This window comes from Pinus tabuliformis, chromosome 5_2 (assembly GCF_031772625.1).
Source record: "Pinus tabuliformis cultivar Carrire ecotype Pingquan chromosome 5_2, CPIR1, whole genome shotgun sequence".
In the NCBI taxonomy this organism is placed as follows: Eukaryota; Viridiplantae; Streptophyta; class Pinopsida; order Pinales; family Pinaceae; genus Pinus; species Pinus tabuliformis.
The window spans coordinates 303735122-303747718 of record NC_142306.1 but is presented as its reverse complement, the minus strand read 5'-3'; the positions used below and the strand labels follow the sequence as shown (position 1 = coordinate 303747718).

Sequence of the window (12597 nt, the reverse complement as noted above, 5' to 3'; positions counted from 1 at the left end):
TTTACCATCAAATTAGCATGGCTAGCAAAGATATACTAGGTATATCCAAACCCCAAGATATATTCAAGGAATCCTGTAGGAAATTGTAGAAATCCAATGTAATGAAACAACTAAACTATTTAAGCCAAGAGTCCTCTAGAGTTCCTTGTATCTAAAGAGGTCCTTTTTCTAAACTTTTGCGAGAATTTTTTTAAAGTTAAGGATTGGGTCATTACAAAACATCAACTAGAAATGGAGCAAATGTTCCCACTCCATACTAAGCCAATTAGACAAATCCACAGCAAATGGGAAGGCCACATATCCGTCAAGGATAGCATGTTCTCTTTGCTATCTCCAACTTCTTGAACTCTGAGTCAATTCTCTATCAATTTTAAGACCTAATTTAGTTTCATTATTGGGATCACACTCCACCTCATCACGGGGAGGTTTTTTTGTAACTATATAAATAAAAGCAATTCCTCGGGGAAGGGGGTGGGTGGGGGTTGGTGAATTTTATAATGGGGAGTCAGAGATGGATAAATTTTGTAATAATTATTGTGTTGATTTCTTAATACTCATACACCAACTACTAGCCAAAAACCTATAGAATAAACTCACGTGTTTTTATTATTATATGCACATTGTTCGTCCTATAAATAATTTAGACATTAGTAGTGCTCCATGATTTCACATAAGTATTCTTCTAAACTGTGATCTCTATGGGTTTAGGGTTTTTTTTAACTCTATAAATAAAATCAATTCTTTGGGGAGACGTTTGGTAAATTTTATAATGGGGAATCACACACGGATAATTTTTGTAAAAATTATTTTTGCTGGTTTCTTAATGCTCGAAAGCCAATTACTAGCCAAAAACTTATAGAATAAACTCACATGTGTTTGTATTATTATATGCATTGTGTTCCCCTTGTGAATTAGACTAAACGTGTTTTACTTATGTAAAATAATTTAGATATTAGTAATGTTACATGATTTCACATAAGTATTCTTCTAAATTGTGATCTATATGGGCTTATTAGGAATTTCACTTCGGCACAAGTGTTTGTTCTTCTACATATTAGAGTGGCTACTATCTTCATTCATTAATATTCTATAGCTTAGACATTTTCATTTTTGTCAACATAATTTAGCCTTTCCTATTTCATAATTAATATATTTTATGGTGTTAGCTTTAAGTAAATTTTCACTACTCTTGTTTGCTAAATTATAGTTTTTGTTTTTTGATAGCTTCCATAGTGTATTATTTTTAAGGTATTTTAGAAATTCTATATTTATTTCAACCATGAAATCCCATTGAAACTAGTTGTCATGTCATTAATCTAGAGGATTCAACTATCCCAAACGATGTAGATTTTAACTAGGCCTCTCTCTTGGCTTGGATCACATAATTATTGCACAATGCATTCCATCTCATCAATATTAAGTAGATAAAAGTAGTTTATATCAATTGAAACTTATAGAATCCAACATCTACTAAATGGGTCTCCTCCATCTATGACATGTGAACAAGAAATCAACTACTCATTAGAGTAAAAATTATCTAGTAAGGAAAGAAAAGAAGATCACTTAATGTGTTAATTCTACATGTATTAAGATGATCAATTAATGACTAATAAAGATAACTTAAGCATGCATTGTTGTGTAAAATTATACTTGGCCTCTTTGAGTTGGCCTACATCTCTCATGTAGATAAAGATAAAATTACTTAGCACTAATAATGTATTGTAATAAATACTCATGGAGTAATAACCCAAGTATATATCATCCACAAAATGTAAGTAGAGAACTTAATAAACAATAGGTAGTTTATATCTCTCTCTATCTAAATAAAGTTCTCTAGCAATAGGATGTGGTCTAGATCTTACCCTCGCTAAAGTAACTAATTATTTTCCCAATGTTGTGTTCATGGTGTTCACCATCATATCCCTTGCTCAATTCGAAAAATTAATGAATTTAATAACTCCTAGGGAAAAATGATACCCCTACTCTGTAATGGTACTAATATCATGGGAACTAATATGAAAATAGTATCACTCTGATCCTTATGATAGTCAAAATTGTGTCCCTTACTAGGATGAAAAAAATGTAATGTTGTGTTGGTAAATTCAAGGTGCATGTCCAACACAAACTCAACATAAATTTGTGTCAAAAATATAATTTAACCTTATCATGGTGGGGAAACATGCCCTACACTTTAATAAATCTATCATAAAAATAAGGCATTGCAAACTCGATATTAGTCTTGGAGTTTAACAAGCAATTTTCCCCTCAAATCATGCCTTGTTTTCATGGCTTTAGCCACATCCTAGTTATGTGTCCCTAACAAATAGATCCTCCTCCTCCTGATGACACTTTTCCAAGGGAATTCTATGGTTCCACCATTCTTTAGAGATTCATTACTTGATTAAAACTCTCTAGAAAAATTAACATCACTCATTAAGTGTCGATATGATGAGGAATCATTAGGATCTCTATACATAACCTACTGCACTACCAAGATATATCCTCAAGGGTGGTCTATGTCATCTCATTCTCTAATGGAGGAGGAGACAAAATATGAAATAATTACTAGATACCTATGCAATTTAGATGAAAAACATATATACATTAAAATTTGTGTTTTCTTGTGAATCAAAATTTTCAAATTTAAAGAGCATATTCATAATTAAATAAGAATTAAATTAGAATTTAAAATGAGTTCCTAGAACTCCTTGCTATGTTTTTATGATGCATACATACTTTAGGACTGGAAAGGTTCACTTCTTATTTAAATACTGTTACTACAATGACTGTTGTTGGCTAGTGTCACCTCCTTACTATATGGTGGGGTCCCTATGCACTAAAAACAAATATTATTTATGGTGATAATAAATTTCATATTTATTTATTCATTAAAAAAAAATTTATTTGTAAAACACATATGTCTTCTCATAGGTTTAATGAGGCACCACTCTAGGTGATCTAGGAATAGGACCTACAAAATATTCATAGTTCCATGTGTCATGAAAAGGAGACCTCCACTATAGAAAATATTTACATTGAATTATTGGTCTTAACCTTGTACAAAAAAAATGTGGCAAATAGATTCTTAGTAAAAGTAGAAAGATACAAGTGCATGCACACACACACACACACATTAACACAAATATTTTTCCCTAAAACCCCAAAACTAGGAAAACCATATGTATATATCTCTTTACAATGTTATAGTACAATATGTATATCCCACAACATTCATGAACCACCAATCCATTGACCCTAGATTATAATACAACCATATTTATTTAACTAAAATTAAAAAACCATAGATTAAACCACTCAGCACCACAAAATCATTAAACTTGAAAATTATATGTCAAAAATTGCAAAAAAAAACACCCAAAATATTTGTATACAAAGCTATAAACCCCCCATGACCCCCTATTGTGCCTAGTGCAACCAAATGAGGCTACTCATGCAAAGAGCATAACACATACCCAATATGAATAACCAAGATTAATTAGATAGAGCTAAAAGATTTAGTTAAATAATTTATAAAGATGTCATATCAAGAAACAAAACTAGCATGTGCGTTACCAAATAAGGGTTTTAAATGTTAATGGTTATAGTGGTTTGGGTCCAAAAGTTCTAGTTATTAGGTAAAAAGAAAATAAAACTATTAAGTTGGGAAAGTGTAAGTGGTTGTCACATGACTTTCCTCTGATGATTAGTAGGCCTAATTGGCAAGCCCACACATGCATAAGGTAGAAGTAAGGAGATAAAAAAAAAGTGAGCTTACCTCTTCCTTGAGATGAGTGCCATGGAATAAATGATCCATTATCCTTCCACCTACTCAAATATGGTGTGGTAAATATGTGACACGAGGAGAGAAGACAAAACACTGAACTAAACATAAGGAAAAAAGCATGCAAGAAATAAGGTGTACAAAACAAAACTAGAAGGGAGCACTTGGTAACAAGACAACAAAATTGTCAAGTAGGAATTGATTTAAGTCATATTGTCACTTATATTTTTTTGGGTACAATTAAGAATCTTGAGCTAGCATGCCTACCCATGCCTAATAGATTAGTGAGGAGAATAAATGAAAATGTGTTTCCCTTTTACTTGAGACAAATGGCATGGAATAAATGAGACACCATCCTTACACTTACCAAAAAGAGAGGTTTGGAAAGATAATCCATAAGAAAATAAGACCAAAAGCTTAATGAAACATAAGGAAAACACCATTGGGAAATAGAGAAGGAAGATAAAGGAAAACAATAAGGTGGAGCCAAAAAAATTAAAAGGGAATTATTGCTAAATTGTCAAGTAGGAGCAAGTCTAACAATTCATGTCACTTATATGTTTTGAGATGAATTGGATGCCCAATTTGGCATGCCCACACATCCATAAGGAATAAGTGAGGGGGCAAAACAAAATTGGGGCTTTCCTCTTCCTTGAGATGAGTGGCATTGAATAAACTAGCCACCATTCTTGCATCTACCAAAAATGTGGGGTCTCCAAAATAACCACAAGGCAAGAAAATCAAACATTACATGAAACACAAGATAAGCACCATGGGAAAATAGGAGGAAGACGAAACAAAACAACAATGGAAAGGTGATGAAACCATAAGGGAGCATGTGGTAGAAATGCATCAAAATTTTGTCAAATATGGAGAGGTATAAGTTCTCAATTCACTTATATTTTCAAAGACAACTTGGAATTCCAAATTGGCACACTGCCCTATGTACAAGGAAGAAGTTAGGAGGCCAAAGAAAATGGTTGTTGTCATCTTAATTAATATTAGTGGCATGTAATAACAAGCCATCATCCTTACCCCTACCAAAAATATGTGATTTCCAACACAAGAGATAAGGCAAGAACACCAAATGCTAAAGAAAACAAAAGGGAAACACCATGGGGAATGAGAAGAGGAATATGAAACCAAACAATAAGATGAAGGTCATCAACCCACAAGGGAGAACTTTTAGAAAGACAAAAAAAGTATCCGGACATAGTGGTTAGGTCACTTATCTTTTTAAAAATGATTTAGAAGTCCAAATTTCCATGTTTTCTCCCCTTCTTACTTAATATCAGTGGCATGTAATAACAAACCACCATCCTTACACCTACCAAAAACATATGGTTTCCAACACAAGACATTAGGCAAGAACAACAAATGCTAAAGAAAACAAAAGGGAAACACCATGGGTAATGAGGAGAGAAATATGAAACCAAACAATAGGATGAAGGCCATCAACCCACAAGGGAGCACTTTTAGAAAGAAAAAAAAGTTATCGGGTCATAGTGGTTAGGTCACTTATATTTTTTTAAATGACTTAGAAGCCCAATTTCAATGTTTTCCCATGCATAGAGAAGAAGGAGACCAAATGAAATTAGGGTTTCCCTCATCCTTATGTTCATTGCATGGAAGAAATGACCCAGCACACATACACCTACCAAGATGATGGGGTTTCTATTCTATTTGTGGATGCTTATATAGGTATTTCTATGAATGGATCTATCTATCATTATAGTACATCACATTACATATTTGTGATATACAATATTCCCTATTGCCCTTACATCTCTATGTTATCATTGCAAAACTCTTGATAGACCTCTTGTAACAACGAATGCCCATCACTCATGGTAGTAGGATTTTAGATGAGTCAAAGGTAATTAATAGTAATTTCACATATGAGTATGTTCTATCAATCCCTTTTAAACATAATTCAGTGAAATCCACCCTCATTAACTTACCAACCTTTTATGTTGCTTCTACCAATGTGGATAATGATCATAAATCTCAAATTTAGATTGTTGGTCCTAGCAACCCCTTGCCTCGGTTACTCCTAAATAGTAGCATATGTATGTCATCGAGATTATTAGATACCTTGATATACCATTTGGGATTATTCTTTCCTTAATGATATGTGGAAAAGCTATCATGAAAAGCTGCAAGCTAAGCTTCGATATTGGAAATATAAAGATCTCCCTATCACTAGAAATTTATTATCTTCTATAGAATTTTATAGGATGTTCATGTATAAAATGCTTCTTGTTTGCTTCCTAGTACACCTCGGGTTAGAAGATGAGAAAAATAATTTATATCATTATTGTGGATTGAGTATTGTTGTGAAAGAGGCCTCCCTATAGTTCCATAAAATGTGTGCATTATTTGTTAATGAGGGGAGCTCAACTTCATTGTTATTTTTCAATAGAGTAATATAATTGTATAATTCCCTCGGAATTTTGGTTTCTATACATGATTTTACAAAATAAACATATTACTAAGATGAATAGACATTTTGGTATTTATAGTATCATTTCAAATCCACACTTGTTTTAAATTCAAGGATTAGAGAAATTGTTGATATCATTCTTGTGGGTTGAGTATGGTGGTCAAAGAGGCCTCCTTGCCTCCTTATGGTTCCTTAGCATGTGTACATGCTTTGTAAATCTAAAAAGCTCAACCTTATTGATATTGTTAAATAATAGTATTGGAGTATATTTTTAATTGCATTAACAATAATTCCCTCAAAACGTTTTAGCTTATACATGATTTTTCACAATAAAAACATACGATGTGTAGAGTATATTGTTAATTACATTGTCTTTCGAATTATATATATATATATATATATATATATATATATATAAACACATCAATAAAATATATAAACATTTTAATATTTATAACGTTATTTCACCTTCTTATTTATTTCAAATTCAAAACTTGTTCATAATAAAAACATTGAAAATGCCTATAAATAATTAACAGCTGTTTTAACTCGAACCTCCTTAAACAACACAAACAAACAGTGAGGATACGTCGAAATAGTTAAATATTTTTTTAAATTAACCTTAAACAACATAAGAAGTTGAGACTTCAGTGACAAAATAAGAATTTGAGACTTGTTTTTTATATCGGTATTAGAAGATGGAAAGTAAATGCATTATTGAAATTCCATGGTTTCAAACCAAAGCGCCAAGTAAAAGGACTATATCTTTAATGGAGTGATCAATGGGCACATAAGAAATCCTTGTAGGCTTCAAGGAGACTAAGCATTAATCCCATCAAACTATTATACCCTTCACATATCCAAAATTTAAATGAATTACCATGTTAAGTAGGGCTTAGTCTTACTGGCTATCAGACAAAGGCATATCTTTTACATGATTGACGATTGTGTCAAGGGTGATTAAGGGCAACGTTTTAGAGCTCTCTTGACTATGAGTGGATTCCCCAATGATGAATGCCCCATTGACCCAATTACTTCAAATCCACATAAGAAACAGATAAACATATACTTGTAAGAATATTTACTAGCTCAAGAAGTAAAACAACTAAACAGATCAACATATACTTTGAGAATGTTAATTAGCTCAAGACGTACTATAACATCCTGCAGTACATTAAAACTTATGTTCGTATATTTGGCTTATCATTGGAAACTATTTCCATAAAACAATGTTTTCAAAAACAAACATGGCTTTCATATCATTCAAATGAGGTGTTGAAACCAACATGGTTACAAGTTCTAGCTCAGTCCGTTTGAAAATACGTAGAATTCACACATATTTCTATTCTGTTTATAAGATAGATAAAATGTTAAAACTTAAAGCTTCTCTCTTGATTCAATATAAGGAGCTGAGTTTCAAAGGGATGGTATGTGACTGAATAAATACCATACCTCACATGAAATATCATCCCTCCACAGGGCTGAGTTTCAGAGGGATGGCATGTGATTTATTTATTTAGGGTTACTCACAGGAGCTATTTTATTTATGGTACAGCTCTTCCAACAAGTTTATTAAATCTAAAGGAAAATAACATAAACGAATAGGCAAAAACATGTTCTTTAAAACACATGCAAAGCTGTCTTCAATATATAGATACACAACGACGTTGATATTTATAATATAGTGGATAACGAACTGCAGATCTCTCTGATTTTATTGAAGTGGGGAGCATTATGTAGCATTATAAGCACCCTGAACTACAGAAAGAACATGTTAAGTGTTGCTAGATACACAGTACACTGTAATTTGCTTGATTCCCAAGACAAACTAACAAGGAATATTTAATATAAAAGCAGCAACAGAAATAGGAGACAACGCGGAATTCGAAATATCTGAGAAAAGCAACCAGATGCAATTCCAAATCGAACCGAAACAGCAGGTCCACAAATAGCGTTTCATATCTGCAAAATTGATTAGAAAAAGTTAAACACAGCAGTTAAGTTATAAAATTCGACCTCAAACAAGTATTTTGAGAACTTGTCAAGATATAACGGTATTAAAATCTGCTTTGGCATCAACATACCACGTAATACATAGCTCCATGCTGCAGGCTTTCCAAGGTGAACCCCCATTCATTCACTAAAACTGGCTGACCGCTGGAGTGAAGCAAAACTGCATTTTCCCCGAAGACAGCCCTGACGTTTATAGGTCCCATGGGGACTTCAACTGCGATGTCATTTATGAGTACAGTTATTGAACGGCCGTAGATCAAGTCTTCTCCTGTTCCTGCAGACAAATATTAGCAGACAGAGATATATGTTACGTTCAACAAAATAGTAATGATCTCAATGGCGATATATCAAACATAAGACATATGCTTGTACTAGTATCAAGCAAGTCATCTATGGAGTCAGACACAATAATGGAAGCAATCAGCTTGTATCAAAATATATGTGATAATTTTATACCTGGCATGTTATACATAATTTTATTGATAATTTTATATAGATTTGGAAAATATATTAAATTTGATAAAAATAGACACTTGCCTTAATCTAAAACATTGAAAAGAATACTCTCCTAGTTCATCTAGAGAGAAACCAAAGATTCTACAATCACAACTGTCATCATATACCATTGTATTGGCTAGAATCATTGGCTGTAGATAAGCTGACTCTAACAGCTGCAGCAGGTTAAAGATAACTGAAAAATAAGAAAATTCTGGCTAATGAAATTGAAAGAGATAATATAACCAGTCATATATATATATAGATTACGCTCAAGAAAATAGTAATGGTATCAATGGCTATATATCAAACAGCTGTTAGGTGTTTAACCTAGTAGCAATCATAAGACATATATGTAGTCACAGAAACAGTAATAGCACCAATCAGCCTGTATCAAAGACCTTTAGGTTCTTGTGCCTGTTAAGGGTTGGATAGGGATATACATTTAATCACAAAATTATGGTTGGAGTTAGATTTTTAAATTTAATTGTAATTTTTAGGAATATTTCAAAATTTGATGAACAATAATGTAGTATAATAATGTAATATATGAAGTAGCTCTTAAAAGTGAAACTTGTTCAAACTCATGCACCTTGCTTGAGAGTGATATTATTACACTTGAAATTATAACAAGTTTTACAAATTAACCTAATCACAAAATAAAAATAAAAATATAGTCTATAAAGTCAATTTTTGAACTCAATTCTATCTTTCACATTCTAAATATTCCCAAGTAACTGAGATAAAGATTACAGTTAGTTCATATGTTACATACTCAATCACAAAACTAATTATTAGAGTTAGATTGCTGAAGTCTATTGTAAATTCTAAGACTAAAAAAAATTCTAAAATTCAATTGTTTCGTCTTTCAAATATCAAATAATCTCAAAATCTATAATTAAAACAAAAATTACTGTGACTTAAGATGTTAGAAAGCATCTGGAGAATCATAATGCCTAAAGTTATAAGCAATGACACGATGTCCATACCCGTGGCTACATGAATAAGCAGACTGTCACCTAAGGGGAATATAAAATTTTAGTGGGATTTACAAGTTTTTTCAAAAACTAAATTGAGAAGTGTGAGTTAAGCCAGAGGCAGGTTCAGGTATAGACATGAGAATATTTTTTCTGGCTGTGTCAGTGCATGTACCCTCATTAAATATTCCTCCTCTGGCTGCTGCAGCAGCTGCTACGGACTGCATGTAACTGCACTGATCATTACTCATTTCTCCATTCATTTGCAAATGATAATGCTCCTGATGTGCAGCAAATGGAGCAGCCGGCCCAGCAGAAGAGTATGATTCACCAGTGTTGTGCAACGAATTAACTGTTGTATTAGCTACGTTCATGATTGCTTTAGACTGATCAGTCCTACTCTTCTCTGCGCTAGATTTAGAGCTCTCTGCACACTGAAACTGGCGTTGCCTTTGCTTGGTTCTGGACTTTCTGTTCTGGAACCAATAGAAGACATTGGCATCCCCAACTTGCCCGAACTCTTGTAGCTGAGCTCTGATTCTCTTTATCTCATCTCTGGGAGGGTTCACCATGCCAGAGTTGAATATGGATTCTAAGATCCGGATTTGTTCTGGTTTTGGATTCCATCTAGGCTTTGGCTCCGGCGGGCTCCTCTCCTCATTCTCTGATGATGTACCTGAACAAATTACAGCTCTCAGACTTTGTTTGACATATTTTAATCAAATTTGAAAGAATACTATACACTGGAACGCATAATATTGAAAAATTCCGCCTTCCAGCAAATTCCCTTCACCCTGAAACTACTGGGAAATTGTATTAAGAGGCCCACATATACCTAGGGTTTGGTTTGAATCTGAGATACCCCTTGCATGAAGCTAACAATCAAATTCTTTTTATCTATCAAGACATTATGCACTATCCATCTTAATACCTTTCAAACTACCTTACAGGCACAGATATGAACATGGGCCAAGAAGCCTTGTACTGCATTTATATGTGGTTGAAGTGGTATTCTATTTACACATCTAAACATTTAGACTAGATGGACTAAGAAACAGTAGGTAATTTTGATATGATTTTTCTGGATCTATCACAATGTGTTTTGAGTAGATGTATGCAGTAATGTGTTTTTGAGTAGATGTTTGGAGTAAGTGTTTTTGAGTAGATGTCGGAGTAAGGTAAGATGAGATGGATGAAGAAATCGTGGGCAATTATGATTCTTTCGAATCCATCACAATAATGTGTTAGTATGATGAGTCACATTATTTTCACGCTTAAAGTCAAAAACACAGCCAAAAAATCATATCAGAATTATTCACATCACAAAACCTAAACTCATAAAAACAATAAACATGTTAATATCGGAAAAAAACAATCATAAAATCAATAAACATGTTAATGTCTAAAGAAATTCTACAGCAATTATGCCTTTATATTACTGAGATCTTAGGAAGATAAAGAATGACATAGCTGCTATCCAAAAATTATATCAAAATTACTCAAATCACAAAAATATAAACTCATAAAAACAATAAACATGTTAATGTCTAAAAACAATAAACAGGTTGATGTCAAGAAACTATACAGGTTGATGTCAAGAAACTATAAACATGTTAATGTAGAAAGAAATTCTACAACAATTATGCTTTTATATTACTAAAACTGTATGGAGATAAAAAAAAATGGCATAGCTGCTGCCCAAAAATCATATCAAAATTACTCACATCACAAAAACCTAAACTCATAACAAAACTCATAAAAACAATAAACATGTTAATTTCTTGAAAAACAATCATAAAAACAATAAACATGTTAATGTCTAAAGAAACCATAAACATGTTAATGTCACAAGTAATTCGACAGCAGTTATGCCTTTATATTACTGAGATCTCATGGAGATAAAGAATGGCATAGCGGCGAAGTTGACAGCTGATGCTTTGATATCAAAGAAGAAGAGGATGTAATTGGAGTTGCAGCAGACACTTACCTTCGTAAGAAGACCTTTGGCTGGAAATAGCTGAAGAATTTGATGTTTCATGCCATTGATTGTGCGACGTTGAGGGCTTTACTTTGAACATACTGGGCCAATGCTTGTTGGGATTCATATTTGACAGAAGGGCTAGTCTTACCTTGTCGAAATTCAGCCTGAAATACCCAATTCAAATAGTAAGAATAATGCAAACCAATTCTTTAAATTTACTGCTGCAACTCCTGTGCAACTCCTGTGAGATATAGTTAAAAACAAAGGGCATTAGGGCATCAGTCAGATACATGATATTAATCACAATTTTCATAAAATCTTAATGAGTTGTGATAAAGAATATTTTTTAATAGAAAAATCCATGCCTAAAGCAGCTCACAAGTATAGATAGTGTCTAGAGCAGGTCATAAGCATACATGGCTTATAGTCTTGTATAGATAGTGCCTAAAGCAGCTCATAAGCATACATAGTTTTGTTGGTAACCAGTAGTATAGTCTTAGTCTTGATTGTAACAAATTAGTAACCAAGAAATATATAGACATGGGATAACTATACCTGAGATTTGCTGCTATCTCCAAGAACACAACCCAGAATAAGCCAGCTGCAATGGCGACCACCAAGGGTCGATTCTTTTTTATGGAGTGGGTAGTTGCAGAAGGCATTTAATGGTTGAATTTGATTAGTGTAAAAGTCAAATTGCAGCGAGGGGTCCGGGTGCACGGGGAGCCACCGAAAAATGAAAACGGGTGGCAAGGAAAAGAGCATGATGGCGTAAATGCGAATTATGTATCCGAGGCCGCTGCCGTCCGGGATGCCAATGGGAGTGGCGATAGATTAAAGTTGTGTCGCCAATTTCTAGTGCTTCTCGCGAATTTGTTATAACGTCCTCATTCGTATTACGGAACCT

The 12597-nt window shown here is 33.2% G+C and overlaps 1 protein-coding gene across 1 annotated transcript; it reads right to left on the bottom strand.

Annotated features, from left to right (window-relative positions):
- Positions 1–8180: 8180 nt before the first annotated feature.
- On the bottom strand, positions 8181–12385 carry LOC149158750 (WUSCHEL-related homeobox 11-like). The gene is made up of 5 exons (XM_089434092.1): positions 12246–12385; positions 11697–11854; positions 9885–10385; positions 8309–8511; positions 8181–8186 (listed from the first exon to the last, which is right to left on the bottom strand). Exons 1-5 carry the CDS (start codon positions 12350–12352, stop codon positions 8181–8183), a joined length of 975 nt encoding a protein of 324 aa, XP_089290218.1. The 5' UTR covers positions 12353–12385.
- Between the last annotated feature and the right edge of the window lie 212 nt (positions 12386–12597).

What these genes read in the sequence shown, in the direction of transcription:
- LOC149158750 (XM_089434092.1), bottom strand. Translation starts at nt 12,352, where the DNA reads ATGCCTTCTGCAACTACCCACTCCATAAAAAAGAATCGACCCTTGGTG. An exon ending in CCAAAGGTCTTCTTACGAAG is followed by an intron (nt 10,386 to 11,696) that starts GTAAGTGTCTGC and finishes TAATTTGTTCAG; the next exon opens with GTACATCATCAGAGAATGAG. An exon ending in AGGAGGAATATTTAATGAGG is followed by an intron (nt 8,512 to 9,884) that starts GTACATGCACTG and finishes ATTTGTCTGCAG; the next exon opens with GAACAGGAGAAGACTTGATC.